This window comes from Thamnophis sirtalis, unplaced genomic scaffold (assembly GCF_051295495.1).
Source record: "Thamnophis sirtalis isolate CommonGarterSnake01/CBP01778 unplaced genomic scaffold, rThaSir2_p1.2 scaffold_6, whole genome shotgun sequence".
Lineage (NCBI taxonomy): Eukaryota > Metazoa > Chordata > Lepidosauria > Squamata > Natricidae > Thamnophis > Thamnophis sirtalis.
The window spans coordinates 23,378,799-23,396,814 of NW_028261386.1; the positions used below are offsets into that span (position 1 = coordinate 23,378,799).

Sequence of the window (18,016 nt, forward strand, 5' to 3'; positions counted from 1 at the left end):
ATCCTCCCATTCAATTTTTGCATTGTGACACTTAAGATGGCAAATTATTATTTTTTTAAAAAAACCTTATTAAAAATGATCTTGAAAGGAAAAGGAAAAAACAGACAGAAGGATAGAGTAAAATAACTTGCCCCAAATTGGTATCCCCTACAGCGGGGTTGTCAAACTCCCAGCCTGAGGGCCAGATGCGTCACATACTGGCCACGCCCACACCCGGTTTAGCGAAGGGGGGAAAACTCCCAATACACCACGTGATGCTGCCGTGACGATGTGAGTTTGACACCCCTGCTCTACAGTGTTTAATAATACAACTATAATTATTAGATAGCACAGCCAATCACAGTGTGATAATAATGGAATCATAATCCAGCGCACTTAGAGGGTTCCAAGCTGGGGAAGTTTAGATCAAAGGAAAGGAAATCAAAAGAGGGGGGGGGGGAGGAATGAAAAAGAAGGGGGGAAAAAAAGGAGCGAAAAAGAGTGTTGTCCTCACCCAGCTTTGCCCATGTCTACAGGGTGATGCAGAGAAGGAAGCGGAACTTTGCTCATGATAAACAGCATGACCTCCGACCTCTGATAGGTGGGCAGAGTGCTGGCAAAAGAACCTGGGAAAAGACAGAGCAGGAGAAGCATGCAAGATAGTCTAGTAGGGGGTGAGGAAAGGCACAGAGCTGGTATGGGGACCCAATCTAGAAAGGACCAAATAATAATAATAATTCACCGGCAAGAAAGTACAGATTTTCACCAAGAATTTCTTACTGCCAGGAAAACCCCCTCCTTTTCCTATCAGAAGGAGAAGCCACAAACCAGATGCCCAAGGAGAAGACATCAGGTCCTTCTATGAGTTGCTGTGGAAGTTGCTGGGGACATACTACTTTCAACTCTTGCTTGGCCATTGTAGGGATGTAATGCTGGATCAATAGAGGAGAGCCACACAACGCTGGATCTCTGGACTGACCTAGATTGCCAGGCTCTTCACTTTTGTTTAATGGCCCTTTCCTTGAACTGGAACGATCTCCCAGTGGAGATCCGGACCCTTACTACCCTTCCGGCCTTCCGCAAAGCGGTTAAGACCTGGCTGTTCTGGCAGGCCTGGGGCTGTTGAACTATTCAGCCCCATTCGAGGTTACGGCTGTTGTAGAATTTTAAATTGTTGTTTTTATTTTAATTTTTTTGTATCCCCTCCCTTTTTTACTGTGAGCCGCCCTGAGTCTCTCGGGAATAGGGCGGCATACAAACTCAATAAAACTGAAACTGAACTATCTTGGTTCAGCAATAAAGGTGTAGCAGGGCAATTAAGGCAATCTACGTTTCAACAAAGTGCTCTTTTACTAAAGCACTTAATTAATTAATTAAACACACCCCTCAATGGTTTAATGGACAGGTAGTCCTCGACTTACAACACTTAATGGCCGTTCGGAGTTACAACAGCACTGAAAAAAGCGACTTATGACCATTTCCCCCCACACTTACGGCTGTTGCGGCATCCCCATGGTCATGTTATTTACATTCGGATGTTTGACAACTGACTCACATTTATGACGGGTGTGGGTATGGAACCCAGGGTATGCTAATCACCTTCTGCAACCTTCCGACCGGGGAAGTCAATGGGGAAACCAGATTCACTTAACAAACGTGTTACTAGTTTAACAACTGCAATGATTCACTTGACAAGTGGGGCAAGAAAAGTCGTAAAACGGGGCAAAACTCACTTAACAAATTCCTCACGTAGCAACATAAACTTTGGGCTCCATTGCAGTTGTAAATTGAGGACTACCTGTATGAGTATGTATGCATATAATGTACACATATACATATACAAATGTGTGTATTTTTAAGGGAGAAAATAAACTGAGTGTGAAAAATAAGTGTCTGCAACCACTTCTGAAAGGGTTCCAGATTTTCCTGCACTCTCTTTTTTAACGAGTCGAGCCTGATGGGCTAGATCAGGGCTGTCAAAGTCCCGGCCCACGGGGCGCATACATCACCTGCTGGCCACGCCCATGCCCAATTTAGCAAAGGGGGAAAAAAATCCGATATGTCCTATGACGCTGCCGTGACGCCCTGAGTTTGACACCCCTGGGCCAGATGTAAAACTATGAAGAACTGTTTGAGATAATAGGATGCATGCTTAAGGTGAAGAATATTCAAGGCTGTATATTAAGACAGCTTCAAAATCTCTCCTTCCCCAAAGAGCAACCTCAAAAAATCATTGGAACAATTTATTCTTTTCCTTCTACCCCTCCCCACCCCTTTCCCGCCTGTCTCAGGTGTTTAGGGATTCCCAAGTCTCTGGTGACCTCTGCTGGCCATGCAGTGCATAAAAGTGAAGAGTTAAAAAATATTATCTTCTGCTTTCCTTCTAGATCAGGTGTGAAACTCCATTGAGGGCCACATCAGGGTTGTGTTTGACCTCAGGTTGTGTGTGTGTGTGGCCAGCTCGACATTACTCATGTTGGGGGTACCTGTGGTGGCACGGGTGGGTCTGGGGGGGATCCTCCATGCGTGGCCCTCCTGAGCTCCGTTTTCACTGGCAGAGGCACTGTGGTCCTTCACTATATCCAGGGCGACCCCCCCCCCGGGCCAAATCTAAGCACCTCTTGGGTTGGATCCGGCCCGTGGGCCTTGAATTTGACACTCCTGTTGTAGATTTTAATGTCAGGGTGCCCATAACACTTGTTACTTGGGACTTAGTGGGAGCTACAGAGCAGCCTTAGAATAGTTTTTAATCTGCTCAGTGTTAGAACCAACAGACTTTTAAGAGCACTATTATAAGCGGGGGCGGGGGGGGGGCTTTGTCCTCATTATTAAGGAAACTTCTCTATTATTGACTTAGACTTCCAGCCTTCCGAGGTCAGTAAAATGAGAACCCAGATTGTTGGGGACAATATACTGACTCGGTAAACTGCTTAGAGAGGGCTGTAAAACACTATGAAACAGTATATAAGTCTGTGCTATAGTTATTTCCATACAACAAAGATCAGGGAATCCAGGCATCATGGTTTAAGTACCAGTCTTCTAAATCTTTTCTAGTACCTAACTTTAAAAGCAGATATGGATGGCTATGTATGGTCCACCATATACTGCTGTTGTTGATTTCATCACTAACACTTGCTGGGGTGACAGTAGATGCAGTTCTGCAACATTTGGAAGGCCACAAATTTACCCTAGCTTTGCCATGAAGCAAGGATGAAGTGGGGCTGTAAGCAGCTTCACAGAGTAATCCTTCCACTTACAAAGTATACTACAGATGACTGACACGTGGCACAACAAAACCGCGGTACACTAAAGCGCGCCCGATTAAAGCGCGTACCTGACGTCAGCAGCAGCGCGACAAATACGACCGCGGAGAAAAAAGGGCGCTTTAAAAAGCGCTTTTAAAGCAAGCCGATTCACGTAAAGGTAAGAGTTAGGTTTAGGGTTAGGTTAAGGGTTAGGGTTAGGTTTAGGGTTACGTTAAGCGTTAGGGTTTGGCTTAGGTTAAGGGTTAGCGTTAGGTTTAGCGTTAGGTTAAGGGTTAGGTTTAGGGTTAGGTTTAGGTTTGGGGGGGTTAGGTTTAGGTTTACGCGTTATTTTTAACTTTACCGCTCACAGCGTGCTGTTTTCGTCGCGCTGTGATGACGTCAGGTACGCGGTTTCATCGAGCGCGCTTTAGTCTACCGCGGTTTTGTGGTGGAACCGACTGACAATGGAAGGTGGGGCTGTCATATCAAAGACAATACATTATTGACTGAAACGGCCTTGCCTGTTTGGATTAAAAACCAAGTTTAACCCGGCATTGAGATTAGTTCAGAGCTCTCACTACCAACTCCAATGCAATGTTCTCTCTGTGCTATGGGAGTCATACCATTTTTGTATCAAAACCGCATCAAATTGCTGCTTTAGTATGAGGCATGTAAAGCATGGCACAGAGAACCATATATTAAAAGGGAAAAGAGAAGGGGCAGGTCCTTATCCTCCCCACCAATCTCAAGGCCAGTGGATTGGTCCCAAAGTTTCCCATAATAATTAGTACAGTTCTGGACTATCTATGGGTGAAAAATCTAGGGAAAAATAGGGAACTTTCCATTGGTTTTTTGACTAAAACTCAACTACTGGATTTTTCGGACACACCTACATTCACAGGAGGAAAACAAGAAAAAAAAAGTTTTTGGCCTCCATGTGTCATGTTTTCGCCCTCCCCAGACCCCACAAGCACTCTGCAGGGCTCCACATGGCCTGTTTTCATGGCCTGGTTTGGGGCTCCCAAGCCCTCTGGGTGTCGCGTTTTCACCCTCCCTGGCGTCTAGAAGAACTCTAGTGGCCAAAAACTTTTTCGGCGAAAGCAGGTCACGTGGAGCACTATAGATTGCTTCTGGAGGCTGGGGAGGGCAAAAACATGACACTCTGAGGGCTTGGGAGCCCAAAAATGGGACTGATTTTGGCAAAAAATGGGACGTGTGGAGCAGAGTGCTTCTGGGGGCTGGGGAGGGTGAAAACACGATGTGTGTGGAGGGCTTGGGAGCCCCAAAATGCTCGTCTTCAGTCTATAAGATGCACCTACATTTTCACCCACTTTTAGAGGGCAAAAAGGTGCGTCTTATACTCCAAAAAATATGATAAGTATTATTGGTGACATCATTTGTACCTGAGGTTCCCCCTGGGGTTTTATCTTGGAAGGCAATAAGAACATTCACACTGAACTCTTCCTTCCAGATCAAGCGAACTGCTCTAGAACTGTTTAAATGTCTATTCATTATAAAGGCAGCAGAGTTCCATGTGCCTTTTGGTGCAAATTTCAAGGAATCGTTCTTGTCTGGCAGAAAGTTCCAGCACAGGGGTGTAAACTGAGGGCCGCATCAAGGTTGTTTTTGACCTTGGGGGGGGGGGGGCAGGGAGCATGGCCAGCTCAACATCACTTGTGTCGGGGGCCCAAACGCTCTGCCAGAGAAAATGGGCTCATAAGCTCCATTTTCTCTGGCAGAGGCACCACAGGCCAATCCTTTGCTGTTTCCAGGGTGGCGCCACAGGCTAGATCTAAATGCCCTGCGGGCCAGATCCAGCCCCCGGGCCTTGAGTTTGACACCCCTGTTCTTGCACAAAACTTGGACTAAGTGAATTTGATGTCATCTTAGATACAGTTCATGTTGGACTCATGTAGCCCAGAAATGTCTATTAAGATTTACAACAGTTTACCAAGGTCTTCCCCAAGTTATGCTTCTCAAAATCCTTCTACCTGGAGATGATGGCTGGGGAGTTCTGGGAGATAAAAGTTCACATATGTTAAAATGGCTAAGGTTGAGAAACACTGGTCTAGAAACTCCAGTTAGTCCTAAAAAAATCCCAAGAGGTTATACTGGGCTGTGAGCCATGCAAAAACACAGCATGCATCCAACTAACAGCCCCTCACCCATTCTTAGAAAGATATTGATTCCATTGCAGGGCTAGAATAGTCCCTTAGGGACTTAAGATGGCTCAGCATGGTTTTTCATTATTTTAATATGGAATTTACTTGGTTTCGGAAGGCACAGGCTGATTGTTTCAAACTGCTTTTTTATTGCTAATTATTTCTGTGCCCTGAGCAATCAAGGAGGGAAAGGGCTGAGTTAATTTTTTTAAAGTAGCTAAACAGAGGCAAATCTAATAAAACCGTAACACAAAGGATTGCAGACTTGACTCTAATTCAGGATTTCTCAATCATGACCTAAAGGCCACCCTGCCCGTCTGGGGCTAATGGGAGTTAAGGAAAACAAGTCTAATTCAAGTAATTGACAAGATAAAGAATTAAAAAGGAGTCTAACGAAGGTTCAAGTTTTGCTGTAATGAGAAAAATCAACAGTAGTGAAGGAGTTTGGTTAAAAACCTAGACAATTTTTTTTAGGTAGCTTATAGAAAAAGTAGGGCATTTATTCCTTCCTTCCAACACCAAAGACACATAATTGACAGATCTGGATGGAAAGTTCTGATGGAACTTTCACATCTGAGCTGTACTTTTGCCAAAATTACACAGTGCAAGGGATCTGTAGAGATTAGTTGAGTTTGGAAGACAATTAATGATATGTAGTTGCTAGTTTCCTATACATAAAGATATAGAAGAATCTGAAATATCAGTTTATAATTTTGATCTACTGGCAGTGGTGGTGATCAATCATAACTTTCATCCTTTACAAACAATCAACTTGCCTCTAGGCTCATGATGTTTGAGACGCTTCAGAAGATTCTCATCCAGAATCTTATGTGTTTTAGTGAAGGAATGTTGTCCATACTGTATGTCTTTGATTTCTTTCTCTCTGAATCAAAGCAAGACATGCAGCATTCAAGGAAAATTACTGAGATGCTGTTTCTATTTTCCTATCATTGTCTTTTTGCTAAATTATGAAAAAAATAAAGAGTTGGCAGGATTCATTTCAATTTACAAGACTAATGGAAACCTTGGATAGAGAAGGAAGCATCTGCAGTGCTAGATAAAACCAATAGTCCTGTCTTCCTAGTTTCCAAGCAAAAATGGCACCAATGTTTGGGGTTATTTAGCTTACCTGTGGTCTTGATTATGGCCTCCTGGAACATTCTTTCTTCATGCTCCTTAATGATCTTGGTGCCACCAGCAATGACACAATCATAGCTACCCGTCAAGGCATAATCGATACTCAGCCGCAGCTGCCTTAGAAGGGTATTGAACACCTCCAGCACAGTGGGTCCTAGAAACAACACACAACGTATCTTTGGAAGAAAGAACATTTGTGGGTTTCTGTGCATACTGACTCCAATGCTAAATGTTATAGGAATGTTGGATCCCAACAAAAACAGGATGTTTCTTGCCTAAGGATTTGAATGCATCTATATTCCAATTGAACTATCCAAATGCGAAAATGAGAATTCCTGCACAGAGTTGATGTTGTCCTTCTAGTTCTTCAATTTTGTCACTTTCACTTGTGTTGCCCTATAAATCCCATCAATGTTTTAAAAAGTCCCTGTTGTTAAGTACAATGTATTTATTTTCATGTTAAAAATCCTGTCCATGCATTAGGCTGCTCTTACAAATCTAGTTTTGGCTACTCTGAAAGATCTCCCAAAGAACAATTCTTGATCAATTATTTTTAATTGATCCATCTAGGCTTCAGTCTCCAAATAGGCTGATCCGTACATTAACTAGTCTTTTGGGAAATTCAGTGTTTGGAATTTAAGAACTTTGATTCTTTTTAAGGTCACCCAGGCTACTTACCAACGGATCCAGAGGCTGCAATGATGGCTGCTTCTGAGAGGACCTCAACTATCCCTGCCCGCACAGTGGCAGCACTTTTGCTGTTGGCATCCAAATGGCTCAGGAGCTGCTGAATCACCAAATGGGAATGCTGTGGCTAGAAAAAAAAAAGCTAGAGCAGATCCGGAAATAACACAAAGGGCTATAAATACCATAAGAGGAATCTGAGAGGTTGAGTTATGGAAGCCAATGATAAGGGTGCTGAAGTTTTCACACTCAACATTTAGCAGCAAATATGTCAGGTCACTGCACATCTCTCCCTTCCAGATTAGAATACTTCTCTACTCAATGAAAACAAAAGACTGGCGATTACAATACCAATCATAGATTGGTATGGTAGACAGAAACTTCATGTTGAATAATTTCCTCCTCCTTTGGCTAGGATGCAGAAAAGCTTTATGTGCCTAAATATGTACAGAATATTCCTAGTCTTTTGTCATACCACTTGAACATGGGTGCATATTTGGTTATAGTGCATGACTGGACTAGTTCATGTATCTCATAATTCATTTTTTTTAACCTAAAAAGTACATGAGCATTTAAGCCTCCTTAAGGAAAGAGATACTGAATCACGGAAGCTGAGCACTTTTAGATTCACCCACATTGCCCTTGTTGTATGAGCTGCATTGTCTCTTAGTTTCCTTCTGGGTGCAATTCAATATGAGGGCTATCATTTTTAAAGACCTACATGGCATGGGGCCAGGTTATTTGCAGAACTGTTTCTCCCTAAAGCATCTGCCCTTCCTATCAGATTGGATAGGAAGCCATTTTTCAATAGGCAACACTTGCCTGAAATGTTGCCATGTAGTGGGACCTCAGAAGCATATATTTTTAGTGGCTGCTGTTCTTTTATGGAATACCCTCACCCCATGATCTGGCAGGAGCCCAATCTTTTAGCCTTCTGGACATGTCTTTCTATCTAGACAGTAGGGTAAAGTGAGGATGTCTTAGGTCAGTTATTGGGATATCTCAAGGGGATGAACAATCTTGGTTGTGTTTTTATGGTTTTAAAAATATTAGTTCTGTAGTTGTATTGTTGCTGTGAGCCATCCAGCGCTGTCTTTTAAGATAGGTGGTCATATCAATGTAATAAACAAACAAACAAACTATTGATTTTACTACGGGTCATGCAAAGTTTGATGTAGTGATTAAAGTGTTGGCCTAGAAACCAGGAGATGGAGAATTCTATTCCATGAAAGCTGGTTAGGTGTTTTTTGGGCCAGTCATTCTGTCTCAATCCAACCCACCTCAAAACATTGGCATGGTGGGGAAAATACTAAGAAAAAAGAGAAGGCAGTGTTATGTATGTGAGCTGCCTTGAATTACTTTAAAGTAATAAAGGCAGGGAGAAATATCAATCAATCAAATAAATAAATAGTATTTAGGTTGCTTGTGATTCACCAAGGGAGTTTCTGCTCTGAAGTTTAAGCTCTAAACTAAACATCCTTATGCTGTAGCAATAGAAAAATAAAAATGCCCTCTTAAAGCAGATCTCACCTGAATGGAGTACATGATGATCTTAAAGCAACGGATTGCGAAGGTATTTGGCTCCCAAAGAGAGTGGTTATCTAAGTGGCTTTTGGGAAATAAGAAGGAGATACAAATTTTAGCAAACTTGATGTAATTGACTAATCATTTACCGTATTGTTTGGAGTATAAGATGCACCAAGGTTTTGAAGAGGCAATTTTAAAAAAAACATAGGTAGGTAGATAGAGGGATATAGAGGGAGAGAAAGACACTAGGTAGGTAGGGAGAAAGACAGAGTAGTTAGGTAGGTAGATAGATAAAGGGATAGAGAGAGAGAGAGATAAAAAGAGAGAGACAGGGAAATACAGTAGGTAGGTAGGGAGAGAGAGTAGGTAGGTAGGGAGATGTTTCCAGGTGTATTTATCTATGTGCTGGAGAAGGAAATCACTGACAATCTGCAGGAGACTTTGTTTCTGCTGGCACAGCAATTGATCAATGTAATTCTCATCAATCAGTTAAAGAGTTTTCCAAAAGGAAAAAATTTTTTTTGCACTCTGCAAGCCTTCCAAAAACGGCCCATTTTTTTGTGAAAAAATTGCATGCATAGCCTTATGGAGGCTTATAGAGTGCTGCTGGGGGCTGGGGAGGGCAAAAACAGGTCATTTTTTGCTCATTTCTGTCCTCCACAGCCCCCAGGAGTTCTCTGAAAGCCTCCATAAGTGTATGCACAGCTATTTGGATGAAGTGGATGGGGCTTCGGGAGGCAAAAAATGCTGTATTCGATGTATAAGACACAGCCAGATTTTCAGCCTCTTTTTTGAGGAAAAAAGGTGCATCTTATACTCCGGAAAATACAGTAAATTAAAAAGATAAGCATTTTCAAAGATCAACAGCTTTAAACCTGTGAATCACAGACATAACAACAGGTCTTAAGATGGTTTATTTTAGAGGGATCACCGTGCACATGCTAAGCTGGGATTCAGCCTAATTAAGCTTTTAGCTTAGACCAATTCACAGCCTTGTTACGATTTACGGGAGGAAGGTGAGATCACTTTGTGCAAATATTCCCAAATTTCTTGGAAAAACACTTGAAGGAAAACATATCCCCCTGTTTTCCTCAAAATAAGATTTCCCCGGATAAAAGCCCAATCTGGCTTTTGAGCGCATGCGCTAAAATAAGCCTTCCCCAGAAAATATTGCAAGACAGCAGCAGCCATGAGGTGACCACGCTTACTGCCTCCTGCACCTCAAAAATAATAAGACCTCCTGGAAATAAGGCCAAGCGCTTATTTCGGGTGTCAAAAGACCCTGTCTTGTTTTTGGGGAAACACGGTGTTAATGACAGTGTCATCATCATTGTTCTGCCCATGAGTTATTAAGTGTGAGGAAGAAGAAATTCAATGCACCCGGTTTTGATAAACATCTCAGAGGGGAAACTGAGGCAGCTGTAGAACACCGTGACCCGTCAAAACCGCGCCCGATTAAACCGCGTCGCTGACGTCATCAACAGGGCGACAACAGCCAGCGCGGAGAAAGAAGGGCACTTTGAAAGCAAGCCGATTCAACTTAAGGTAAGGGTTAGGGTTAGGGTTAGGTTTAGGGTTAGGTTTAGGGGGGTTAGGTTTAGGTTTAGGGGTTAATTTTAGGTTTAGGGTTTACAGCGTGCTTCTGTCTCCGCGCTGTTGTCACCCTGTTGATGACGTCAGCGGCGTGGTTTAGTCGGGCGCGGTTTAGTCGAGCGCGGTTTTGTGGTGGAACCGTAGAACACACAATGCAAGGGACTTACATGAGGACAGGCTTGATTGCATTTTTGATATTGCCATAGGCTGCCCGGCCCAGGAGCTCCCGCAAACACCGTTCAGCCAGCTCTGCTGGGTTCTCTTTCTCCTTCTCCGTTGTTTGCAAGGGTGAGGGAGAACGGCTGAAGGAAACAAGGAAGGGAAAAAGAAGCAGCTACATCTTAAATGTCAAAACATCCGTTTCACAGACAACATGCAAGTAACATTTGTTTTTTATACTTTTGCTTAAAGAGACCTTGGGAGACTGAAGTGCTCATTCCTTTCTCTCAGCACATGGAACGGCACACTTTCCCTTATAAAGATTTTATTAGTGGGAAAGGATTACAGTACAGGAAATGTTCCTTTCTCTGCAGACAATGGCCACAACTTTCCATATGATCCACATCTCAAGAATAACACGGACACTTGATGAGTCATGAAGAGATCAGGCGGACGGCCTCCTCTGCGTTACAGTCCAGGCTTCTGGGAAGGAATCTTTCAACACAATGCTAGGAAACAATTTGTGGCTTGCAGCCATAGGTTGTCCACCTCTGATATGTGTCAATGAATAGAACTATTTCTATTCCATAAGTCTTCTATAATTCTATAACCCCATGACTTTGATAAAGCAGAATGGTAGGAATGTCAGGATAGATAAAGGCAAATTCTTCATACAATACATTGTTACACTCGCAATTTACTCTTTGGAAATACAGAGGAGGCTGCAAATTTGAATCACTTTAATAGAGGGAATAGAAGAACTGCTTCAGAAAGATGGTGTCAAGATAAAACTGGGTGCTATCTTGTGGTCTAGAGGAAAGTTGGAGCATACACCTACTAAGAGCCACGGTGGCACAGTGGTTAGAATGCAGTACTGCAGGCTACTTCTGCTGCCTACCGGCTGCCTGCAATCCAACAGTTCAATTCTGACCAGTTCAAGGTTGACTCAGCCTTCCATCCTTCTGAGATCGATAAAATGAGGACCTAGATTGTTGGGGGCAATATGCTGACTCTGTAAACCTCTTAGAGAGAGCTGTAAAGCACTGTGAAGCGGTATATAAGTCTAAGTGCTATTGCTACTTATTAGATGCATGACATAATCAAATTAGTGGTATAAACATAGAGACAAACATGAAAAAAGACAAAAAAAGACTGTAGTAAGAATGTTACACAGTTCAAGCAGAAAACAAATGAATCCAAGATTAAATCAGTGTGGATGTAACCTACATCTTGATGAACAGATGTTGGAGAAAGGAGAAAAAGAATTATTTCTGTAGAGACCAAGCTACTCATTACAGGGTTCATGGTCTCAAATTTGCTAGGCAAGTCTCTGATGTGTTTCCAATTTTAGATTTTCACGAATAGCGAAGTCTAATTTTGCAAGAACACTGCCAACAATTCCAGTTACCTTTCTGCTTCCTCTGCATGCTGAAGGTTGAAGAGTAATGAAGGCACAATCTTGTCCATATGTTGGGGGTCCCAGATGTTTGCCTGCAACTCATCATTAACTGTTTTCCGAACCACACCCTGTAGTCCTTTGATGCCAGACATCCGGATCCTTTAGGAGTGAAAGACTAATTTTAAGAAAGTAGCAGGAAATGGGGTTTTCCTTCTATTTGTATCTCTTTGTAATGCTTGGCTCCTGAAGGATATGGAACGTGTACATTCTAGGACAATGGTTCCTAGGGTGCCACATGGAATGCATAGAGGCACTGTGGGATATTTTACTATTTAATAAACAACACTGTTAGTGAATTAGCTGCAGCACCCCAGGATGTCATAGCACACAGTTTGTGAACTGCTAAGGGCACTTTGAACCAAGGAAGTTTGAAAACTTTGGTGCTGGGGAGGTGGGAGTAATTCTCCAGCAATTAGAAGGGAGAATCTGTGGTAACAATGGCTTGTAACAAAATTTTTAAAAAGCATTTTGGGCATCAAGAACCACAGCAAAACAACTGTTCCTTATGTTTAAATAGTATAAACAATGATACGGGCAAATTCGATGCACAAATCAATCAATCAAACCTTTATAGTCAATGTACAGTATATGTAGAATGAAGTTGAAAGATTTCAAAGATGATTATGGTAGCAGCAGGCCAGTTAGAGAATGTCAAAGCCCCTTAACATCCCAGTTCAATCCTTATTTTTCTATAGGCTATATATATAATTTAGTTGGCCATTTTAATCTTGGTCCAGAGTCCTCTCTTAGCTTAGTGAATTTGATGAAATCATTGTAAGGCAAGTAGGAGAGAAAACTATCAATGCTGTTTTGGGGCTTTTGGGTGAAAAGGGAATTAAAAATATAGCTAGAGAAATAATTACTAACAAATATATTTAAAAAAAACATTAATATTACATTACTAATGCAATGTAAGAATAAGAGACCCAAGTTGAGAATTACAGGTTGAGCTTGTAATTAATGGAATGTGTTATTTTGAGTTCATCCATTTCATCCACTGGGAGTCTACCCATGAGAGAAGTAAGAAAAATGGGGATGTGTGGATGTGAAGAGAAGAGAGACAACTCTGTATTTTCTGTATTTTAAGTCAATTTTCTTGCACCTGGGTATTTTAGTATTCCTGAACTGGATGATCTGCTTTGGAACATGGTACCTTATGGTAACATTTTCCCCTCTCCCTCAAAATAAGGATAAAAATCTAAGCATCTACTCGAATATATGGCATGGTAGTGAATTTCATTAGTAAATTTAAAACTCAACTGAAATAACCCTTTCACATTAATCTGTTCTGAACCTCCTGCCAAACCAGGTGGCACAGAATTTTAACCCTAATATGAGGGAGGACAACATTTGCCCCAACCCTCAATTCCAAAACATGTAGAAAAGAATAAAAATAACAGCATTAATAAGAGGGAAGTAGCTGATGAATGTTAGTCACTAATTAGGTGACTACATCAAAAGACCCCCCTGGCGTATTATATTGTACACTACCACCTTCACCCTTAGCCTTGGCTTTTCATTATCCCTCAGCTTCTGAAAAGCTTTTCCGGGCTTCCATATTTGTCAAAGAGCAAGAAGAAACAATTAAAACACATCCTTAGCAAATTAATTATAGGACACAGTTCATCCTAAGAGCAGCAGGGAGCATGATAGTGGGCAGATGTGAAAATACATCTAAGACAGCAGCAACCCACAGTGCTTGGTAGGTGGGGAAGAGGAGGGCAAGAAAACACAAATTGCTTTTAAAAGGGGCTATGGCAGAGGCAGAGCTGGAGGGAAGTAAATATGCATCAGACTTCTACTAGAGCAGGTATGTCAAATTCAAGGCCCGTGGGCTGAATCCAGCCCGTGGGGTGCTTAGATCTGGCCTGTGGAGCCGACCTGGATACAGCAAAGGACCAGCCAGCAGCCATCACGAGCTCCGTTTCACTGGCAGAGGGTTGCAGGAGGCCGTCACAGCCTAAAATGGGGCTCGGGAGCCTGTTTTTGCTGGCAGAGGACTCAGACCACCACAGGCATTCCCAACACGAGTGATGTCAAGCTGGCCATGGCCACCCTGGCCACGCCTATCCTGGCCCCCCAAGGTCCAACACAATCCTGATGCGGCCCTCAATGAAATCGGCACCCCTGTATTAGAGGAAGAATCATCTTCATCAAAAGGGAAGGTGGATTCTCTATTAAATTTGTCCTTTCGGAGATTACGAGCTTCACAGATAAAATGACGATTACACCCAGAATTCTGTTTTATCATTCTTGCGATGTTGCAGGAATGACAAATTGGAAGGTTGAGGGGGCCTACTGATTGAAGAGATTCATATTCCTCGGTTGTATTTGTAGCGATTAATCCCACCCAACTCAGCTGACTTGAAAAATCGCTACAAATGGCAGATGAATTGGAATACAAGACTCATTAATTAAAAGTGAAGGATCAAGTATAGAAAAGAGCAGAGGGATGAAGATATCAGAGCATGCTTGGAATATCTGAAGGGTGCAAAGTTTGTGCTTCACTGTTCCTGAGAACAAGATAAATGGAGCGGATTTAAATTACCGTATCTAGATTTCAATATTTGGAACTAGTTTTTTAATAGAACAGTTTGATAGTGGAGTCAAGCTAATTAGGAATGTCTAATCAGGAATTCTTCAAATACAGCTTGGACACCGTGGGGGGACATTTTAGGTTTTGGAAAACCTGTGTTGAAATAAAAGAGGAAGTTCAACTTAGTCAAAATTGTTCCTTCCAATTTTAAAGTTGTTCGATTTAGGAAATGCTCCTGAAAGAATATTTATTCTTTTTGCCTATAAACTAAATTAATGCTGGACACCATCACCAGAAAACAATCTGTCTACGTTTTACACTGAAGTTTGGAAAAGCAAGATTTATTTATTTCATTTCATAGTGTCCTGGGCACCAAAGATTTAAGGTAAAGTTAAGGTAAAGGTTCCACTTGCACATATGTGCTTGTGCTAGTCGTTCCTGACTCTAGGGGGCGGTGCTCATCTCTGTTTCAAAGCCGAAGACCCAGTGCTGTCCAAAGATGTCTCCACGGTCATGTGGCTGGCATGATTAAATACTGAAGGCGCACAGAACACTATTACCTTCCCACCAAAGGTGGTTCCTATTTTTCTACTTGCATTTTTATGTGCTTTCGAACTGCTAGGTTGGCAGAAGCTGGAACAAGTAACCGGAGCTCACTCTGTTACGCGGCGCTAGAGATTCGAACCGCTGAATTGCCGACCTTTCCGATCGACAAACTCAGTGTCTTAGCCACAGAGTCACCGCGTCCCTAAGCCTACAGCAAATACTTGCTCCTGGGTCTGGATACCATGATGAATTAGAAACAGCGGGAACCACTTCATACCATTATGACACTTTTTGTATCGGGCCTGATTTATCTGTCTAACTGATTCAGGGATTTGGTTCTAGGTCATGGATCTTGTCTTGTTTGGAGGGACTCCACTCTTCCTTCCTCAGCTTGCCTTGTCAACATAGGACTTTGCAAGATCCGTACAGATTACTATACTCGGAGTTTGTTAGGGAAGTTCAACAGGAGAAAGAGAACACATGCTTAGGGAAGCTATGCATTTGAAAGGGCTATGTGCTCAATTGAACAACTGTCTAATATAACATTACTTCTTGAAGAGTAATAGGGTAGAAGGAATATAAGGAATGAGCCCACAGAGCAAGCAAATAGTTTTTTTTAGGTGAGCTTGAGGTTGAAGGGGGGGGGGGCTCTAGTAATTCTAAGTGAAGAATGTGTTCGGTACTTAATTACTTGAGAAGTGAAGATATAAATGTTTTTTTCTTGGATGGAGACTAGAGCAATGTTTCTCAATCTCAGCCATGTGAAGATGTGCAGATGTCAACTCCCTGAGTTACAACCCATGGGAGTTGAAGACAACACTCTCAAAACAAAGAAACCAGACAAAGATATGAGGATTGCAGAAATGAGTGAAAGTGTGCTCTAATAATACCTATTACATCAGCAACAGCAACTGAAATATATAATTTGTTCACAGGAACCAAAGCAACAGAAAGGGAGGATATACGCTAAATTACCTATCTCTGCCCTAAAATTAAAATAGGTGCAAGAGAGAACAACTGGGTAAACTAAATGGAGGGATAAATGAATAAAAGCTGTAACTGATATTTGCTTGTTGCCCAACAAAAAGGAAGATGTGGGTGATACTTTCCAAAGGCAAACCTCAGAACTTCTAAAATGGTATGAATTATTAGTGATGCAGGACTATAACCATCATCACATCTGTTGGTGGGGGGGGGGGGAAGCTTCCACCAAGAATGGTTCAAGAAATCCTCAACTTCTCTTGTTGACAAATTTCTCTTCCAGAGGAGGGACGAAAGCAGAAAAAGGTCGGTTAACTCTGACCAACATGAGAACCACTTTGATCTAGTGCTGCACTAGAAATCAGAAGAAGAAAAATTCTGCTTCATTAGGCACAAAGATTAGGCATGGCTGGGTGATTGTGGGCCAGTTATTCTTTCTTAGTTCAACCTACCTCATATGCGTTGTGGAGAAAATAGGAGGTGGGAATATTAGCTATAATACTGCCTTGCTGCCTTGAGTTGAACAAAAAGAGAGGCAAGACAAAAATCTAATAAAACATGTAAATAAGTAGGTGGTCTAAAAAGGGAGATACTGAAAGCACAATTACAGTGGGGAAAGGAAACTAGGAGACCCAAAGCTAATATGGTAGAACAAAAGTTTACCGAATATTTTTAAAAGGTGATAAGAGGTAATAAAAAGGCCTTTATTAGCAGCAGAATAGACTTCACAGTCTAAATAGATTCTTCCTTTTCTAAGACGCTGTTTTAGGATTAATGTCACCACTATTTAAAATCATGCATATTCACCCTACCCCTCTGCCATCATGCAGAATTTCTAGACTGCCATGTGTCCTAGAAAACTTGAGAATTGAAGGCAGCCTCTCCAGTAATATGCTGAACCTATGATACACAAGGAAGGATAAATGTTTCTCAGGTTGCTTTTGCTTGGTCTTAGAACAGCATCCACACTCCCCAAAATGCAGATACTGCTGGCTGTCCCCAAATTTATCTAGGTTCCAAGGACTGAGTCACAGGAAACATTTTAGAGATAACATTTGTGATGTCAAAGACGGATATCACCAATGGGGGTGAAAACTGGGGGAACTCATCCCACAGATGCGCTCACAAACTGCATGGGGGTAGAATGGTGTGGAGGGGAAGACTCCAACACACCAGTTCTATGTCTTTCTGGCTGTTTTTGGAAGACAAAAGCACATTTTCCTCTCCTGAGAATTGTTGTGTTTGAGGGGATGTAGTGGCAACTCGGCATCTATTTATACCACTAGATGGCGCCTACTGTTCTCTCTCTTTTTTAAAAAATTCAAAATCGTGACAATATCATGAGAGTTTGGCTATTAAAAATGGATTTTTCCCCAAAACACAACACTGTTTGAAACTATGAATTGTGCTCATTGGCTGAAAATCTGCACTGAGTTACAAAATGAGTCTAGAAAGCTAGTATGAATGCAAAGTGAATCTAGGAAGCTACTGTTCAATTCCACTGATGGAAAGATGGGGTTTTCTCCAATATTCAATTATTAGTTGCTACACATTGATCAGTGCAGCATGCTACACTTTACTAAAATGGGGTTAGGTGGTTTGCCTGTTCTGTAAATATGGTTGTTATGCTACTCCATTCTATGTTTTATATTATAGTTTGTTTTATACTATCTATCTATCTATCTATCTATCTATCTATCTATCTATCTATCTATCTATCTATCTATCTATCATCTATCTATCTATCTATCTATCTATCTATCTATCTATCATCTATCTATCTATCTATCTATCTATGAATTTGATCATATTGTATAATATTTGGTCATACTGTAGAAGCTTGGTATAAGAACCTGTTTGGTTTAGTGGTTAAGGCATCAGGCTAGTAAACAGGAGATCATGAGTTCAAGTCCCACCTTATCCATGAAAGTCAGCCACATACTTAGGATCAATTGTTCTCTCTTAGTCAAATCCACCTCACAGGGTTTTTGTCGTGGGGAACATATGA

General features: G+C 41.8%; 1 protein-coding gene across 5 annotated transcripts in view; it reads right to left on the bottom strand.

Moving 5' to 3' along the window:
* Positions 1-18,016, bottom strand: part of EFR3B (EFR3 homolog B) — a 146,776-nt gene that overhangs the window by 26,235 nt on the left and 102,525 nt on the right. For 4 of the 5 annotated variants that reach the window (XM_087717412.1, XM_087717415.1, XM_087717413.1 and 1 more), the window contains exons 6-11: positions 11,895-12,044; positions 10,495-10,629; positions 8,738-8,816; positions 7,202-7,337; positions 6,516-6,677; positions 494-605 (exon numbers count right to left, since the gene is read on the bottom strand). In XM_087717412.1, coding sequence (XP_087573538.1) covers positions 494-605; positions 6,516-6,677; positions 7,202-7,337; positions 8,738-8,816; positions 10,495-10,629; positions 11,895-12,044 — 774 coding nt within the window. The remainder of the gene's footprint in view (positions 1-493; positions 606-6,515; positions 6,678-7,201; positions 7,338-8,737; positions 8,817-10,494; positions 10,630-11,894; positions 12,045-18,016) is intronic. The other variant, XM_087717414.1, reaches the window with a different exon arrangement.